General features: G+C 35.6%; 1 protein-coding gene across 21 annotated transcripts in view; it reads left to right on the forward strand.

Annotated features, from left to right (window-relative positions):
• The window catches only part of PHF14 (PHD finger protein 14), a 248,904-nt gene that overhangs the window by 76,945 nt on the left and 151,465 nt on the right, over positions 1-20,494 (forward strand). For all 21 annotated transcript variants that reach the window (XR_010158345.1, XM_063814056.1, XM_063814057.1 and 18 more), the window contains 5 exons: positions 4,856-4,967; positions 10,894-11,031; positions 17,854-18,000; positions 18,632-18,902; positions 19,199-19,305. Coding sequence is in view for 20 of the 21 variants with exons in the window: in XM_063814056.1 (XP_063670126.1) it covers positions 4,856-4,967; positions 10,894-11,031; positions 17,854-18,000; positions 18,632-18,902; positions 19,199-19,305 (775 nt within the window). In the remaining variant the exon portion in view is untranslated. The remainder of the gene's footprint in view (positions 1-4,855; positions 4,968-10,893; positions 11,032-17,853; positions 18,001-18,631; positions 18,903-19,198; positions 19,306-20,494) is intronic.

Raw genomic sequence — 20,494 nt, forward strand, 5'->3', positions numbered from 1 at the left:
AAGAAACTGTCTTTTCCCATATATATGTTCCTGGCACCTTTGTTAGGCACTAAGTTCACTTAGGTGCGTGGATTTGTTTCTCAATTCTGTATTCTGTTCCTTTGTTCTGTGTATTTGTTTTATGACAGTACCATGCTGTTTTGGTTACTGTAGGTTTGTGGTATAATTTGAAGTCAGGTAGTATGATTCTTCTTTGCTTAGGGTAGCTTTGGCTCTCCTGGGTCTTTTGTGGTTCCGTATACATTTTAGGATTATTTTTTCTATTTCTGTGAAGAATGTCATTGGTATTTTGATAGGGATTGCATTGAATCTGTAGATTGCTTTGGGTAGTATGGGCATTTTAACAATATTGATTCTTCCAGTTTGTGAACATGGAATATTTTTCCATTTTTTGGTGTCGTCTTCAATTTCTTTCATCAGTGTTTTACAGTTGTTATTATAGAAATCTTTTACTTCTTTAAGTTAATTCCTAGGTATTTAATCTTATGTGTGGCTATTGTAAATGCCATTACTTTTAAACTTTCTTTTTCAGATTATTCACTGTTGTCACATAGACATGCTCCTGATTTTTGTATGTTGCTTTTGTCTTTTGCAACTTTACTGAATTTATCGGTTCTAATAGTTTTCTTATGGAGTCTTTAGGTTTTTCCAAATACAACATTATATTACCTGCAAACAAGAATAATTTGACTTCTTTTTTTCCAATTTGGATGCCCTTTTTATCTTTCTGTTGTCTGATTGCCGGAAGCTAGGGCTTCCAGTACTATGTTGAATAACAGTGGTGACAGTGGGCATGCTTGTCGTGTTCCAGATCTTAGAGGAAAAGCTTACAGTTTTTCCCATTCAGTATGATACTAGCTGTGGGTCTGTCATATATCGCTTTTATTATGTTGAGGTATGTCTTTCTATCCCCTGTTTTTGGGGAGTTTTTATGATGAAGGGATGTTGAATTTTATTAAATGCTTTTTCAGCTTCAGTTGAAGTGATCATATGGTTTTTATCCTTCATCCTGTTGATGTGATGTATCATGTTGATTGATTTGCTTATGTTGAACCATCCTTGCAACCCAGGGATAAATCCTACTTGGTCATAATGATCTTTCTAATGTATTGTTAAATTAGGTTTGCTGGTATTTTGTTGAGGATCTTTGCGTCAATGTTCATCAGAGATACTGGCCTGTAGTTTTCTTTTTTTGATGTGCCTTTGGCTGGTTTTGGTATCAGAGTAACACTGGCCTCGTAGAATGAGTTTGGAAATACTCCCTCTTCCTCTATTTTTTGGAATAGTTTGAGTAAGATTGGTATTAGTTCTTTTTTAAGTATTTGGTAAAATTCAGCAGCGAAGCCATCAGGTCAAGCAGTCCCAGGCTTTTCTTTACTGGGAGACTTTATTATGGCTTCAATCTCGTTACTTGTTATTGGTCTGTACAGGCTTTGGATTTCTTCATGGTTCAATCTTGGTAGGTTGTATGTGTGTAGGAGTTCATCCATTTCTTTTAGATTTTCTAATTTATTGGCATATAGTTGCTCATAGTAGCTGCTAATGATCCTTTGAATTTCTGCAATATCAGTTATAATGTCTCCTTTTGTATTTCTAATTTTATTTACTTGTATCTTCTCTCTTTTTTCCTCAGCCTGGCTAAAGGTTTGTCAGTGTTGTTTACCTTTTCAAAATACTAACATTTTGTTTCATTGATCTTTTGTATATATTTTTTATTTCAATTTTATTTATTTCTGCTCTGATCTTTATTAATCTACTAATTTTGGGTTTGGTTTGCTCTTGCTTTCCTAGTTCTTTAAGATACATCATTGGATTGTTTATTTGAAGTTTTTTCTCTTTTGATGTAGGTACTTATAGCTATAAACCTCCCTCTTAGTAGGGCTTTTGCTCTATCCCATAGATTTTGGTATGTTGTGTTTCCATTACTATTCATCATACTCTTCTTCTTTATGTCCTTTGTTGGGTGTCCTCCCAGCTGTTCTGAAATGAAATATGGCTTTGAACTAAATTCCTTAATTTTTAAAAATAAGCTTTATGTTGCAATAAAAGGCAGCATTGACATCTTTATGTCTCAGTTCTTTCTTTTTTTTTTTCCGATCAGACAGGCTAAAGTGTTCCCCAGGCTAAAGTGCAGTGGCACGATATTGGCTCACTGCAACCTCTGCCTCCTGGGCTCAGGTGATCCTCCCACTGAAGCTTCCTGAGTAGTGCAGGTTATAGGTGTGCGCCACCACACCAGGCTAATGTTTGTATTTTTCTGTAGAGACGAGGTTTCAACCTGCTGCCCAGGCTGGTCTTGAACTCCTGGGCTCAAGCAGTCCTCCCACCTCAGCCTTCCAAACTGTTAGGATTACTGTACCTGGCCAATTTTTTCTTTTTTTCTTGAGAGAACGTCTGGCTTTGTCACCCTGACTGGAGTGCAGTGGCATGATCTTGGCTCATTGTAAACCCCCGCCTCCTAGGCTCAAGCAGTCCTCCTACCTCAGCCTCCCAAGTAGCTGGGACTACAGGGGCATGCCACGACACCTGGCTAAATTTTTTATTTTTTGTAGCGATGGGGTTTCACCATGTTGCGCAGGCTGGTCTCAAACTCCTGAGCTTAAGTGATCCTCCTACCTCTGCCTCCCAAAGTGCTGGGATTACAGGCATGAGCCACTGTGCCCGACCACTTCTTTCTTTTTTTTTTCTTTAAAATTCTAGACTTAGTAAGTCTTAGTTCTGTCCCTTGCTAGACTTGTTATATTTGAAAATCAGTTAATCTTTCTGAAACCAATTCTTCATATGTAAATGAACAACCTCCTACTCAACAGAAGCTTTTAGGCTTTTTTTTCCTTGTAGTTACATTTCTTGAGTGAAGACAGTGAGCCACACTCTGCTGTAAGCACTTCACGTACATCTTTATAACTTCCAAACTACCTTTATGGTGCTCTGTGCCTAGTAGACACTTATAATTGATTACTGAATGAAGGAATGAAAATAACGTACTTGACGTGAATTTGTTTTACATGCTGTAAAGGCATTACTGATACAGAGCACTTCAAACTCCAATTTTATTGATTAATATAGTTTTCATTCTTAAATGAGTCTTTTGAGAAGTATCATTCTACTTAGTCTGCTTTATTAAAATATATGAATTTACAATAATCTGTTAATAGTTTGTGCTAGGATGACAATTCTGACTGTTTTTTGGTGGTTTTATGTGATGCTTATTTCCTGTTCCTTTCCCCAGTCAACATCTGTCATAATAGCTTCAAGCAAAATTAATGGTAAAGTAACAAGGAAGATTTTTTTTAAATTGTAGATTTGTCTTAATTACAAAGTTATAAATAATGTGCATCTAAACAGATGAACAAGAAACTGTTTACAGCTGGTATTAAAAGGGACCATAGTTGTCTCGGCCGTGATTTTCATTGACTTTGATAGGTATTTTAATGAGGACTCAAGTTGGTATCCTCACATGAGTGGTTGGGAGAATGATATCCTTGTATGCCAGTCACATTGAAATGGCAGTTTAAATCTGTAGTACTTGTGTACTACATTTTAAGAAGGTCAGTATGAAGCAAGCAGCCAGCTGTTAGGTTTATCAAAGATAAACTCCTACAGAGTATAGCGACATTTATTACATCAGTGGAGCATGAAAAAACTGAACAAATTAAATTGAGAAAGCAGCTGCTTGTTGAAGATGTGTATCTTTATATTGAACTCCATAGGATGTATTTGGGAGGTTGGATTAAAACATTCTATCAAGAAAATCTCAAAACCTTGGCTTTTTTCCCCAATAAAAAAGATAATTTTTAAAAAAGATTTAGAACTATTTTTCCCAGTGCCTCTAGAGAATAATTTTTGGTCTTTGTCCTCTAAAACTCATAATGCACCACAAAAACCAGAACCATGTAGCATGCATAGCCTCTTAAGTTGTGATAAAGCAGAATTTGTTGTTAATATATTCACAGGGTTAATAGAGATTTGCTGCTGTGACCCTCTTTCTTACAAAAGTGCTAAGATCTACTGTTTAAATTTCAAAGTCAGTGATCCCACATTTTGTTTTGTTGTAAGCAAGCAGAAAGAGTGCCTAATATATTAAAAAAGGTTCAGAGCAGTTTTTAAAAAATGAAATTAGAAACAACTGCAATTTTTTTCAGTGTACTGAAACTCTGAGCATTCTTTGTTTTAGTCTTATAGCATCATTCAAACTTTAATAAATATTTATATTTGGGGCATATAAATTTTAGTATATAGATTGTATGGTAAACAGATAAGATGAATAAAAATGTGAATTGCTTATTCTGTACCTTTTCCCAGCAGTTTTAATCTGGAAAGGAAGTTAAAACTGTATACAAAAATTGTAAAATATGTCCTTAAAGATTATTACCCCAGCAGCTTTTGGAAAAGAGTAATAAGAGAAATTTTACCTAATTACTGCAGAGTAAATTCACAGTTATTAAATTAGTATCCTTAATTCTCAAAGGGCTTGAAATAATGAATGTGACTACCTTTCCTTGCATATGAAAATGATGTTTTGTTTCATTTGAATAGTAGTTTTATGCAAATATTTAAGAATAGATAAGTGCAAAGTGCAGTGAGTGAATTTTAAGTGAAAGGCAATTATAGTTGTTAGCTCTCAGTTTTGGCTAAGCTGCTGGAAAAGTAATTTCAGTCCCCTTTTTTGTAACTAAGTGTTATTCTGTAGGTGTTTCATATTTTTTAATGATGTGCCTGAGATTGGGAGATTTTAACATTTGATTACAGAATTCTCTTGGTAGTATTTTGAGATGGCAAGTGTTTTATATGTTTGTTTTGTGTGTGGGAATTTTATTAAAAGATTTGATAGCAAAATCATATCTTCTCTTCTTAGATGGGTTCATATTGTTTGTGCCCTGTATGTTCCTGGAGTAGCCTTTGGAGATATTGACAAATTACGACCAGTAACACTAACGGAAATGAACTATTCCAAATATGGTGCCAAGGTGAGACACAAAGCATTTTTGATTGCTTGAAAGAGAAAGGTTTTACTTGTTAGTTTACCTGGCTTTTTATTTGTATTATGTTGACTGCAGAAATGCTTACTAGGAATCATTCTATTTAGCACTAAATCATTTATTATTGATAGTAGTTTTCCTAGAAAGCCAATAATGTATAAATTCTTCTATACATTCTTAATTTAGAATAACGTATGAGGTAAAATGATAATTGGTACTACTACCATTTCCCTGGCACTGTTCACAATGCCTAATACATAGACCAAAACCTTATTTACAATTAGTTGGATCAAATATAAGCCTAATTTCTGACTTTACTTTTGAAGTGGAATTTGTCAAAATTATGAAAAAGAATATTAGAAGTGATCTTTGATGCTGTTATTGTAATTGTTTTGGGGCGTGCCGTTAACATGCCCTTAATAGATGGTGAACTTAATTGATATATATTATGTGTGTTCTGACTGCTTCACCAACCTGGTGTTCCCCTATCTTTCTCCCTGACTTGGTTGGGGCCTCTCTGTTCGCTGAGACACAGTGAAATTGAAATTTGGCCAATTAGGGCTGGGTGTGGTGGCTCACACCTGTTATCCCAGCACTTCGGGAGGCCAAGGTGGGCAGATCACCTGAGGTTAGGAGTTCGAGACCAGCCTGGCCAACATGGCGAAACCTCGTCTCTACTAAAAATACAAAAAATTAGCTGGGCGTGGTGGCGCGTGCCTGTAATCCCAGCCACTCAGGAGGCTGAGGCAGGAGAATCGCTTGAACCCAGGAGGTGGAGGTTGCAGTGAGCTGAGATTGTGCCACGGCACTCCAGCCTGGGCGACAGAGTGAGACTCCATCTCAAAAAAAAAGAAAAAGAAATTTGGCCAATTAATAATTCTACAGTGGCCTCTAAGTGTTCAAGTGAAAGGAAGAGTCATACATCTGTCACTTTAAATTAAAAGCTAGAAATGATTAAGCTTAGTGAGGAAGGCATGTCGAAAGCCTAGGTAGGCCAAAAGCTGGGCCTCTTCTGCCAAATAGCCAGTATGTCAGTGCAAAGGAAAAGCTCTTGAAGGAAATTAAAAGTGCTACTCCAGCAAACACATGAATGATAAGAAAGTGAAGCTGCCTTATTGCTGATAATGGAGAAAATTTTAATAGTAGGGATAGATCATAGCAGCCACAACATTCCCTTAAGCCAAAACCTCATCCAGAGCATGACCCTAACTGTTCAATATTGTGAAGGCTGAGAGAGGTGAGGAAGCTGCAGAAGAAAGGTTGAAAGGTAGCAGAGGTTGGTTCATGAGGTTTAAGGAAAGAAGCCATCTCCGTAATATAAAAGATGAAGAAGATGCAGCAGGTCCTGATGGAGAAGTTGCAGCAAGTTATTCAGAAGATTTAGCTAAGACAAGTGATGAAGATTCGTACATTCAACAAAGATTTTCAATGTAGGTGAAACAGTCTTCTATTGGAACAAGATGCCATCTAGGACTTACCATAGCTAGAGAGGAGAAGTCACTGTCTGGCTTCTAAGGGCAGGCTGTCTCTCTTGTTTAGAGGTGAATGCAGCTGGTGACTTTAAGTTGAAGCCAGTGCTCCTTTAGTATTGTGAAAATCCTAGAGCCCTTAAGAATTATGTTAAATCTTCTCTGCCTGTGCTCTGTAAATGGAACAACAAAGCCTGTACACAGCACATCTGTGTACAGCATGGTTTACTGGATATTTTAAGACCCTTGTTGAGACTTACTGCTCAGAAAAAAGATTCCTTTCAAAAGATTACTGCTTATCGACAGTGCACCTGGTCACCCAAGAGCTCTGATGAAGTACAAGGAGATTAATGTGTTTTCCTGCCTGCTGTTCCAACAGCCATTCTGAAGCCCATGGATGAAGGAGTCATTTTGACTTTAAAGTCTGATTATTTAAGAAATACATTTCATAAGGCTATAGCTGCCATACGTAGTGATTCCTCTGATGGATCTGGGCAAAGTAAATTGAAAACCTTCTAGAAAGGAGTCACTTTTTTAGATGTCATTAAGAATATTTATGATTCATGGGAGGAGGTCAAAATATCCATATTAACAGGAGTTTGGAAGAATTTGATTGCAGCCTTCATGGATAACTTTGAAGGGGTTGAAGAATTCAGTGGAGGAAGTCACTGCAGATGTGGCAGAAATAACAAGATAACTAGAATTAGAAGTGTAGCCAAAGGTGACTGAACTGCTGCGATCTCATGATAAAAATTTGAACAGATGAGGAGTTACTTCTCATGGATGAGTGAAGAAAGTGGTTTCTCGAGTTGGAATCTACTCCTAGTGAAGATGCTATGAACATTGTTAAAATTACAACAAAAGACTTAGGATATTACATAAACTTGATTGATTAAGCAGCAAGAGGGTTTGAGAGGATTGACTCCAATTTTGAAGGAAGTTTTACCATGGGTAAAATGCTGTCAAATAGCATCACGTGCCACAGAGAAATCTTTTTTTTTTTTTTTTTTTTGAGACGGAGTCTCGCTCTGTCGCCCAGGCTGAAGTGCAGTGGCGCGATCTCGGCTCACTGCAAGCTCCGCCTCCCGGGTTCACGCCATTCTCCTGCCTCAGCCTCTGGAGTAGCTGGGACTACAGGCGCCCGCTACCACGCCCGGCTAATTTTTTGTATTTTTAGTAGAGACGGGGTTTCACCGTGTTAGCCAGGAGAGAAATCTTTCATAAAAGGAAGGATGAATCTATGCAGCAAACTTCATTGTTTTATTTTAAGAACTTGCCAGCCGGGCACGGTGGCTCACGCCTGTAATCCCAGCACTTTGGGAAGCCGAGGTGGGCGGATCATGAGGTCAGGAGATCAAGACCATCCCGGCTAACACGGTGAAACCCCGTCTCTACTAAAAAAATACAAAAAATTAGCCGGGCATGGTAGCAGGTGCCTGTAGTCTCAGCTACTTGGGAGGCTGAGGCAGGAGAATGGCGTGAACCCGGGAGGCAGAGCTTGCAGTGAGCCGAGATCGTGCCATTGCCCTCCAGCCTAGGTGACAGAGTGAGACTCCGTCTCAAAAAAAAAAAAAAAAAAGAAAAAGAAATTGCCAGGCTGGGTGCGGTGGCTCACGCCTGTAATCCTGACACTTTGGGAGGCCGAGTTGGGTGGGTCACCTGAGGTCAGGAGTTGGAGACCAGCCTGGCCAACGTGGCAAAACCCTGTATCTACTAAAAATAGAAAAATTAGCTGGGCGTGGTGGCACGTGCCTGTAACCCCAGCTACTCAGGAAGCTGAGGCAGGAGAATCACTTGAACACAGGAGGTGGAGGTTGCAGTGAGCCGAGATTGCACCACTGTACTCCAGCCTGGGTGACAGTGTGAGACTCCATCAAAAAAAAAAAAAAAAAGAAGAGAAATTGCCACAGCCACTCCAACTTTCAGCAACCACCACCACCCCCATCCGTCAGTGGCCATCCACATCAAAGCAACATCTTTCACCAGCAAAAAGATTATGACTTGCTGAAGGCTCAAGTGATCATTAACATTTTTTAGCAATAAAGTATTTTTAAATTAATGTACTTAACATTTTAAAAATACATAATGTTATTATACATTTAACAGACTACAGGTAGTGTAAACCTAACTTGAAAATACATGGAGAAACTAAAAAATTGTCGTGATTTGTTTTATTGTGATACTTTATTGAAGTGGTCTGGAGCTGAACTTGGGTTATCTCTGATGTATGCTTGTAAATTTAACAGAGGTTATTTGAGCATTAACAGATGTATTTATTGGGCAGCACTTACAACTAGAAAAGGCTCAGAGATGCCCACTTCAATAGTGTGAGCAGTGGGCTTCTATTGGCTGAATGTGGAACCAAAGTAAGGAAATTACTTAATTGACTACAGCTGTGTTGTTTTTCTGTATGGGTATGATTTAGTAGAAAGTGTCCAGTTACATTATCTGATGTCTAGTTGGCTGTTGTGGTTAGTTGAAGCTTGTTTTTTTTTTTTTTAAATTTAATTTATTACAAGGAATTTTTCTAAATTAAATTTCACCTTGTGTAAAGTTCCATGTACAGAAACAGGTCCAGGCTAATTTCCTCTTGCTTATTTTGCTTTAAGAAAACATCACTGGGAAACTGAGTTGAAAATTAGGTACTCTCTGGCTTCTCTGCAAAATCAGATACAATGTTGTAAATCATGACTGGGACAGCCTTCTAGACCACATTGTCTACTCATTTTCCAGTCTGAATTATGTTCTCCTGTGTTCTCAGTTGCTTAGTTCACTAGCATTTTAAATGATTCAGGCGACTGAGGAAGATTCTGTTTTCTTTGATAGATTGTTTTATAGTCTAAAAACGCTGTCAGGAATATTTTCCTTATATTCACTCTGAAATCCCTTGCTCAATTTCAACATATTACATGAAATTATCCAGATAATTATTCTAAACAGTATGTCTCTGTTCACAGTGTGGACATCCTTTAAGTAATTTAATTTCTCTTTATCTCTCTCGCTCAATCTCATGTTTAGATTGCTATTTGCCAGTATATTATACCATTTATGTTCTACTGTTATTAGAGAAATTATATTAACTAGGCAGTAGGATGTCAGGATTTGACTATTGAAATTTTTAAATTTTCCTTGTATTTGTTTCCTTCTTATGTAGTTCACTTTGAATACTTATGTTAAACAATTCTTTAATTGTTCATTGTCAGTCTTTCATAATTTAACATCTTTTTCTTTTATGAAGATTTCTGTTACCAGAGTAGTTTAAACTTTTAGACTAGCTAATTCCCCCTTTTTCTTTTAAGAGATAGTTAAAGGAATAAGAAAAAAATAAATCTGAGAGGACTTGGGGTAATTTCAACAGTTCATACCTTGGTTTTATAAATTTTCTCTTTTTATACAGAAAGAATGTACATAATTGACTGTGTTGTATATTACTACCAATTTCACCTGATTATTAACCTAAAATTACTTTTAGTTGTCTTAAAGATATTTAAAACATGCATGATTTCTAGGTTGTAATGCCTAGATTTTTTGTTGGATTTTCTCTGGTCTCTTGTTTCCTTTTCCAAGCAATTTTATATTGTTTAAGAATTAGTATAGCTTGATGGTGGGCTTTAAAGTAAGATTGTCCTGGTTTGAAGCTTTACATTTACTTTCTTTGTTATTTTTGGCAAGCAGATTTCTTAACTTGTCTTTACTTTAATTTCCTCATTTGTAAAATGGGAATAGTTATAGTATCTCTTCTTCATAGTAGTTGTGTTTAATGATTACATATATTTATACATATAGTCCTTTACTTATGATGGGTTTACATCCTGATAAATCCATTGTAAGTTTAAAATATTTTAAGTTGAAATTAATTTAATACACCTAACTTACTGAGCACAGCTTAGTGTTGCCTACCTTTAATATGCTTGTAACACTTACATTAGCCTACACTTGAACACAATCATCTGACACAAAACTTTATTTTATAATAAAATGTTAACTATCTCATGTAATTTATTGAATACTCTACTGAAAATGGAAAACAGAATAGTCGTATGGGTACTGAAAGTGTGGATTCTGCTGAGCGTGTATTGTTTTTGCAACATTGTAAAGTTAAAAAATTAGAAGTGGAACTATTGTAAACTGGGGACTGTCTGTATATGTAAAGTGCTTGGAATAGTGACTGGCACATAGTAAGTCCTCAAATAATTTTAATTATGGTTGTATTATTATTTATTATCATTAAATTAGTTGAATTTTAATTTATTTGAACCATATAGATAATTACTTTTTTTCATATAAACTCTTGGCTCGCCTATGATTATTGTTTGTATTGGTACATAATTGGTTCATTATTTGTATTTAGCATTTTAAATATTTAGTGGACACTTTGTATGAGAATGCAGTCTTTAGTCTGGAAATAAGTTTGCTTTGAGAATTTTTCTGTTACTTTGTTGTAGGAGTGTAGCTTTTGTGAAGACCCTCGCTTTGCTAGAACTGGGGTTTGCATTAGCTGTGATGCAGGGATGTGCAGAGCCTATTTCCATGTGACCTGTGCTCAAAAGGAAGGTCTGCTTTCAGAGGCTGCGGCAGAAGAGGTAGGTTTATTTAAACCCATAGTTGGTGAACATGTTCACAAGATATCTTTTGACTCTATGTCCTATAATAAGTGTAAATAATAAAAGAAAATTTAACATTTATTCTTAAAGTTCTTGCCAAGATCACTGTTCTAAAACTTTAAGAGTAAATGTCTATGAGTTTTGTCAGTTTTAAAGCTAGTCAGACGTTTAGAAAACATAATTTTTATAGTAAGATCTGACAGATAAAATGAAAGATAATCCAAGTTGTCTTAAAGCATTAAAATGTCAGCATTTCAGCCCCATGAATTATAGTTAAAAAAAAATAGCATATTTTATACAAGAATCAGAAACTGTATTTGGGTAACCTTGCTCTATTTTTCTTTAAATAAAATCATTACTGTGTCTTTAGTTACTATCTCTGTTACTATCTCTTTACTGTTACTTTTAATTCCATAATATTCCTTTCAGATTTATTGGCTTTACGTTAAAAAATCAGTTGTTTTCAGTGTTTGGGGACTGGTTAAGATTCGTTCAAGTATTCTGAGTTTAAAACTATTTTCATTACACTATAAAAATGTTACTTACTTTTCTGAACTCTGTTCTTTCATGAGTATTAGTGGAGACTTCCAGAGATTACATACAGTATAATAGAACCCACCGAATATAGAAACAATTTTGAGAATCCAGCTACCTTTTTTTATGTCAGTTATCTAGACATTAGTATGTAAAATGTAAAACAGTGCCACTCTCCTCACTCAATTTTTGTGTGTATGTGAATTGTATTTAGTAAAAGTGTATACTTCGGTAATGGACCCATTATTTAAAATAAATTAATGAATATTGCAAAAAATTTTCAGTTTTAATTTTTAATACGGTAACTGTCTGAAATATAACTCAGATAAACCCTTTAGAGTCCTCAGTAATTTTTAAGAATGTTAACAAATTGTGAGCAGGTTCAGTTCATTCCTTAAGCTTACATAGTAATGAATGTTTATTTAGTAATTTTTATTGCATATTCATGATGGCTTTATGGTAATAGTCTAAGCCTCTCCTTGTTATGTTTTTTCTTTTATTGGGTAAATTTTGTTTATTGTGCTGAGATTTTATCTTAGTACATTTATTTCATTTCCAGAAAGTGAGCAAAGATAGTCTGATGAAGAAAATTTGTAGAAAAAAATTTGAAGGATATATTTTATGAATAAACAGATCTTATAGGAATTGTATTTTTGATACATGTAGCTGTTTTTGATACATATAGCTGTTCCAATCTCTTCATTTATATAGCTGTTCCAGTCTCTTGATTTTAAGGAGTTGTACTTTGATGAAGGCTACTGGATGAACAGTGAGCATCTTCTCAGCTACTAGGTAGACATAGAGTTATAATTATACAGTAAAGGTAGTCTGGATTCCTCATAGCTACAACTCAGGATGGTGGGCAAAAGTACGAGAGGGCAATCCAGGTAAGAGTTAGAGGGACCAGATAAATACTACGTAAACACTTGGATCAGGGAATCTATAGGATAAGGTTAGTTGTCTACTTCTGGAAAACTTTGAGCTTTGCAGTTGGTAGGGTTCTTTTGGACCCAGTGGAGAGCTTTCTTTTTTACTATGGTAATTTGGATTCCTTTGCACAGCATCATATGTCATCATTTTTGGCAAGATGGCAGCTAATTAACAAAAATGTGTGAAGCAGCCATGTTTGGGACAGTGGGGTGTAATGGAGTTATGGGATTTGGAGAGTGCATCTCCGTCTAAAGGCATGCAAATTAAATGAAACTAAACATAATATTAAGCTACATAGTTTACATTCTGTGGTCTGTGTATCTTACCTATAAGCTAATTTGAGGAAATTTACAGGGAAACAGATACATTAGGATGTGAGAATTAGCCCTGAGGCATCTTCCTTGCCTTGCTGTGTCCCTTGATTAATTAGGTGGGAGCCCTGGATGCTGGAATAATAAAATGCAACTTTTCTCCCTATTCACTACCTTATTCAGTGTGCTGTTGTTTTGGGGGGAAATGATTTAAAGCATATTTACATATATATGTTACTGGTTTCTTGTTATAAACAGAATTAGAAAATTCTAAATGTTTTCTGAACGATATTTCAAAACCCAGGATATTGCATGAATCAATATTAATGAAGTTTGCATTTGACAGTAATCATTCTGTCTTGTCTATTTCTAGATGGTTGTACTTATGTACATAAGGATTTATGTAATGTAATAGCATTTAAAATTAAGAAACACATTTTAAACTAAAATAGATCTATGTTTGTGAGCATATCGTGCCTTCTATTTCCATTTTATACTCTTTAGACATTCTAGGGAACTTTTCAAAAGACTATATCAAGTTGGATTTACTACTTTTTCATGGTGGTTTTATATAGGCTGTTAAAAAAAAAGGTTGAAAAATAGAATAAACATATCAGTTTCATCTAATGACATTGTATACCTTTCTGTATTTTTTATGACTTTGTATAGCCTTCTGACATAGTCCTTTATCTCATTGGTGAGAATCCATATGACATTTCTATTCTTTTTCATCTACTTTGTGAATATTCCAGATTTATTAAGAATAGTCAGAGCATGTTATGACACAACATGCTTTATTAGAAGGATATTTAAAACCATGTTATGACACAACATCTTATTTTTAAAACTGAACTATAGGGCTGGGTGCAGTGGCTCATGCCTGTAATCTCAACACTTTGGGAGGCCAAGGCCAGAGGATTGCTTGAGGCCAGGAGTTTGAGGCCAGTTTGGGCAACATAGCAGGACCCCATCTCTACCAAAAAAAAAAAAAAAAAAATTAGCTGGGTGTGATGGTGCCTGTAGTCTGAGCTACTAGAGAGGCCGAGGTGAGAGGATCACATATACCCGGGAGTTTGAGGCTGCACTGAACTATGTTCTCACCACTGCACTCAGCCTGGAGAACAGAGTGAAACCCTACCTCTAAAAATTTTAAATAAATAAGTAAAAAAATACTGAGCTATTGTGCAGGCTCAGTTATGCTGACTACAACTTATGTTACTATGTTTTACATTATATAGTCTAAAGTTACTTATAGTCCAAGTAAGCCATATGGTAGTTTCTTCAGTAATTAAAGTATAATTTGGTGCTATTGAACATTGCTGTACTCTGTTCTGTAGAAAATTATATTTGAAACAATATAAAACCGGGTGTGGTGGCACACACCTGTAATCCCAGTACTTTGGGAGGCCAAGCCAAGGAGGATCTCTTGAGGCTGGCCTCAAGAGGATTTTGAGATGAGCCTGGGCAACATAGCAAGACCCAATCTCTACACAAAATGTAAAAATTAGCCAGGTGTGGTGGTGTGTGCCTATAGTCCTAACTGCTCAGGAGGCTGAGGTGGGAGGATTGCTGAGCCCAGAAGTTCAAGATTTCATTCTGTTAGAGCATATATGGCTGAGGTGGGGTGGACAAGAATATTGATAGTGCATAATTAAGAAGATAAGTTTGATATGCCATTAGGTTATTATTGTATTTAAATGTTTCTGGTTTCAGTAAACACATCAATTTTACTATTAAGATACCAATAAAGCGTATGTACGTTCTTCAAATACACTGTTTTTACAAGTGCCAGGTAAGGTTCTCAATGTACAAGACTGAAGTTGTGTCTTCTTTCAGTTTATATAACTTTGATCTGCTATGTCAGTTTTACCCAGGGAGCTTTGTTTAAAAAAAAAAAAAAAGATTTTAAGATTCTAGACCAAATCATGCCATCTAGAGGACCACAAGCTAAACTTAATCCATAGATGGATTTTGTTTGTTAGGAGTAGAGTTAAAAAAGAAAACCTTGAATTTAAATGACTTTAGATGGGGCATTCCAGTTTGCCACAGGCTCTAAGTTCTCACAGGCCCCAGAATTTACTAACTGCCTCTCATCATTCATTTTTGTCTTATATTTTTCTGGCATCTTTTAGGTCTCCTTCACCCATTTATGTTGACTGTTACTGCTTCTCAAGGCATTTGCATTTAAGGCCCTTGCCTCAGCTCTGCTAAGTCAGAATTTGCAGAGTTGGGCTCTAGTAACCTCTATTTAGAAATCTCTTTAAATGAATCTGATGACAGTCAGGTAATGGTTAAGGAAGATGGATCTTACATAGTGGACATAGGTCTTGGTTCAGCAACTTAACCTCTCTGGCTTTCAGTTTTCTATCCATAAAATTGATATTAAAATGGTAGAACCCACCTCATGTGGTAGTGGTGAAGGTTAAAGAGATAGCATATACAAAAGCACATGTGCTTATTTCATGGTAGATATTCAGAAACATGTTTTTCCCTTTCTGTCTTCCATTGGGAGTAGGATCTTGAAAGCTCCATTTCTCTAAGCAGGTTGAAGGGATATTCCATGTCAACCAATGCATTAATTAGGACACTATTTTGACTGGTTTAACAAAACCAAGTAACGAGTTGCTTAAACGAAGAAGAAGTTGAATTCACTCTAATATACAATTCCAGGCTGATTGGATACTGAGGGGAGTTTGGTTCCAGGGATCAGTTCCCTTCTTTCTTCTTGCTTCACCTTCCTGTAGTCTATTGCACTCTCCTACACAGTCAAAGATGGTTTATCACCATCTTGACTGGATTCTTCCTCATTGGAAGTAGCAAAGAGGACGTTAAGAGTAGGCAGCTTCCTTTCAAGGGCATGGTCTGGGCATTTCATACAACTTATTGGCCAGAACTTAAATCACATGGCCACATCTAGCTGTGGGGAGGCTGGATCAGATAGTTTCTAGCAGGGTAGCCATATGCCCAGTAAAAACTCATAGGGTTCTAGTACTAATGGGAAGAATGGATATTGTAAGACAGTTAGTAGATTCTGCCATAGTAAGTATTGGTGTTTTTCTTAAGTCAGAGTCTTGGTCCAAATGCTTAACTCACTTATGCAAGCATGAATCCTATCTCTAATGACTCAATTTCAACCTCATTTACTTTGAAACATTAGAATAATTATCTAGATCTGGGTATTTGGGCTGAGGTTCGGTATAATCTTTATTTCCATTTAACATCTCTGTCACCAAGATTTAGAGCATGTAATGAGAAAGCAGCTGTTTGTATGTGTTAATGTAGTCTCCTAACTAAATTTTTGTATTTAGTTTTTAAAGCTGTATGAAGTAATTGTAAGTAAACCCTGTTTTACTAATGTGGTAACTGAGGCCCAGATATGTTAAGCAATTTTTTGAAGTCCCATAGCCAGTAAATGACAGAGCCAAGATTTGTATCCAGGTTTTTATGTCTTCAAATTCTGTGATACACATTGCTGTACTGTGACATCTATAGATATCATACTACAGAATTGCCTCATATGCTTTTTTTTTTTAATATTAAGGACACACTAGATTTTTTTTTCTTTCTGTTCTTATATGTCTCTCCTCGGTAGTGTTGTCATTTCTCTTTGGGTTGTAAAACTCTACTTAGAGACACTTTTGACATAACTTAGAGAAAAACTAATAGCTTATGTTTACTGTTCCTTTTTGGGACAGACATAAAGAATGAACAGCCTGTTGTTTTGTTAGCAATTACATTGTAAATTACTTTTTTGTACTACATCTTTACAAGTTGTTTTTGATAGAATAAATATTCTTTTTTGTACACTACTTTTTATGAATGAAAATGTACTGTTAGGCTATGAGAGAGCTGTAATTCCACTTGAGTTTTTAGGGAAAGAGTTAAGGGCATAACTTAAATTTTTTTATTGACAGGGCTTAGAATTTCTTAGTTCTATTTTTTTTTTTTTGAGACAGACTGTCGCTCTGTCACCCAGGCTGGAGTGCAGTGGCGCGATCTCGGTTAATTACAACATCTCCCTCCTGTAATCAAGCAATTCTCCTACCTCAGCCTCCTGAGTAGCTGGGATTACAGGCACATGCCACTGTGCCTGGCTAATTTTTGTACTTTTAGTAGAGACAGGGTTTTGCCATGTTGGCCAGGCTAGTCTCGAACTCCCAACCTCAAGTGATCTGCTTGCCTCGGTCTCCCAAAGTGCTGGGATTACAGGCATGTGCCACTACGCCTGGCCCTTAATTCTATTTTTATCCTCAGTAGAATCTGTCCATTGTTAGCCAGTTAGAAATGCCACACTTATCTTGTTGGCTAGTCGAATATTGTTGTTTTGCAGTATTAGTTTATGTATGCATAACTTTAATATTTAATGATTATTTCTACTTAAGATTATTAAAATCCTATTTGTTTTAAACAGCGACTTTTTAAAAAAATACAGCCGGCCCTCCGTGTCTGTGGGTTACACATTCTTAGATTCAACCAACTGCAGATCGAAAATGTTCAAAAAAAAAAAAGCGTAATAAAAAAGAATACAAATATAAAACCAATACAGTGTAACAACTATTTGCTCATTTACATTTGTGTATTAGGTATTATAAGTAATGTAGAGATTGCTTAAAATATGTGGGAGAATGCATGTAAACTAGATGCAAATACCACACCATTTAACATAAGACACTTGAGCATCCACAGATTTTGGTATCCTTGGGGGGTCCTGGAACCAGTCCCCCATGGATATTGAAGGGCTACTATACAAGTACACCCAAATAATACATTATATTTGATTTCAATATCTTTAAACCCGCAGGCCCTTTAAAGAAAAAAGTTGTTGGTAATTTGAAGTTGACATACAAGATCAAGTTTCTAAAGAAGTAATTTTCATCATTATGTACAAAAATTATTTTTGTAATTTATTAGATGTAACTAGCACTAGTAGATTCTTTGAAAAGGAAGTAATATTCTTTTGTGTTAGGTCTTTTATGACTCTTTGGAGTACAAATGTTCACTATTTTTCTGTGCTTTTTTTGTATAGGATATAGCAGATCCATTCTTTGCTTATTGTAAGCAACATGCAGATAGATTAGACAGAAAGTGGAAGAGAAAAAACTACTTGGCTCTACAGTCCTATTGTAAAATGTCTTTGCAAGAGAGAGAGAAGCAACTATCACCAGAAGCACAGGTATGGGATTCATGTCAAAACCCGTATGTTTTTGTTTTAAGGTTATGTAAGGATTTTACGTCTCGTGTGGTTTCCAGTGACATGTGACGTATAATAGGAAGTTTGGTTAGTTACCTAGGAAATGGATTGTGATTAAGGTAAATAGTGAGTATAATTTTTGGCTGAATACAGTACTCCTCATTTAGTCAAACAGAGCAGTCCTTTATAAAGTAAATTTTCACATTGAAAAATGTGACTGTGAGGAAATTACTCTATCAGTGCAATATATTTATTGCATCTTGTTTCAGTCTGTTCAAAGGATTTAGTCAGTTTGCCTATATTTAAAATATAATTTTATATACATTAAACCTATGGAGACAATAGCAGTTATTAAGAAGAGAAACTTCAGCTTAATTAGTTTCTCAAAACTCTCATTATAAGTTAGGACAGTTGTTACTAGGGGCAGATATAGTTTATTGTAACTCAAAAATTATACAGTATACCTTAAGGATCATTCATACCTATAATTTGCTTTGGTGTGAGAAGTTCTGATTATCTTTCTGCGAACGTGGGAATAAAAATCAATGTAAAAATCTTAAGGAACATGTTTCATTTTATTATCTTTTAAAATTTGAATACATTTCTTTTATAGGCAAGGATCAATGCCCGGCTTCAGCAGTATCGTGCCAAAGCAGAACTAGCTCGATCTACCAGACCCCAGGCCTGGGTTCCAAGGGAAAAATTGCCCAGACCACTCACCAGCAGTGCTTCAGCTATTCGTAAACTTATGCGGAAAGCAGAACTCATGGGGATCAGTACAGATATCTTTCCAGTGGACAATTCAGATACTAGTTCTAGTGTGGATGGAAGGAGAAAACATAAGCAACCAGCTCTCACTGCAGATTTTGTGAATTATTATTTTGGTCAGTATAGACACTGATACATGCACATTTTCACTGAGAACAATTTGTTAATGAAAATGTTTGATATACTGTTAATTTTTAGAAATTTATTAGCCATGCTGCATATATCATAGAGGGATGTTTATTTTCCTAATATGTTGTGGGTTTTTACAAAATGCTAGGTTCATTTATTTGTAAATATACTTAAAAGTTTTAAACTATGTAGGTTTATCAGTGTGATCATCTTTATAGCTAGTTTCTTCCTATGTCAGTTTTTACTTCCTACTAAAGTAAAATTCGATATTTCATTTAAATAGAGAGAAATATGCGCATGATTCAAATTCAGGAAAATATGGCTGAACAAAAGAATATAAAAGATAAATTAGAGAATGAACAAGAAAAGCTTCACGTAGAATATAATAAGGTAAGTTAGCTACAAAATATGCAACATAATGTGATAGATCTTACTGATGATTTCTTTTGCGAATGTATGGCATTTCTTTTATGTTTTGTTTTTAATTTCTTCTGGAGCTCTTTGGCTCTTCCCTATAACTCCTACTCCTCATTAGCTTCATTATCATCACTGTCTCTTACTGAGCACTTTGTGTGCCAGGCATAATTTTGATCTCTTTACATGTATTATTTAATTCCCAGCTTAACTTTATAGTGTAGGTTATAATCATTGCTTCCATTTTCAGGGAGAAAACTGAATCCTGAAGAAGTTAAATAATTTGCCCAGGTTCACAAAAGTAGTCAAGTCACAGACTTGACAAATGAAGTCAGTTGGTGTGAGGCCAACTCATCTGACTCTGTTCTCTATTTCTAACCAATAAACATTGCTATAGAGCTTCACTTTCTAAGTTTGTAGAAAATTTAGAAACTTTTCTTTAAATTATTATTTATCTTGAATTATATTATAATGTTTGGAATAAAAATTTCCAAATTTGAATTTTCATGTACCTCTTCATCCTAATGAGAAAAGATTCAAAAAGAAATATCTTATAAAAGCAAAATGTGGTTAAAATGTCATACCAAGTATAACTTGACATATAAAACGGGTATTGACTTATTGTTAGAAAACATTTTAAGTCATAAAAAAATAGTAGGAAGTACGTTTCCAATAATCAGCTACACTGTGTAGTAAAAAGAGTACTTGGAATTAGATTCAGAGGACCTGGGGATTCTTGCTAGTTCTGTGATCTTGGCCAACTCACAAAAACTCTATGATCCTTAGTTTTTTTCATTGGGAAAATAGTGGAAATACATCTTAAGAGAGTCACAAGGATTAGTTAGCAGAACATGATGTTATATAACAAACTGTAAAAGAAGGTATAAATGTAGTTACCATTATTAGTAAAAATGCCAGCAGAAAACAAAATGCTTACAGCAACAAATACTGCTGAATAATTGGATAGCCTTGTCTCTCAGTGGTATTGTGGCTTGAATATATTAAAAATATATGGAGGCCGAGCGCAGTGGCTCATGCCTGTAATCCCAGCACTTTGGGAGGCCAAGGCAGGTGGATCACGAGGTCAAGAGATCGAGACCATCCTAGGAGTTTGAGACCAGCCTGGCCAACATGGCAAAACCCCGTCTCTACTAAAAATACAAAA

The sequence above is a fragment of the Pan troglodytes genome, chromosome 6 (genome assembly GCF_028858775.2).
Source record: "Pan troglodytes isolate AG18354 chromosome 6, NHGRI_mPanTro3-v2.0_pri, whole genome shotgun sequence".
Lineage (NCBI taxonomy): Eukaryota > Metazoa > Chordata > Mammalia > Primates > Hominidae > Pan > Pan troglodytes.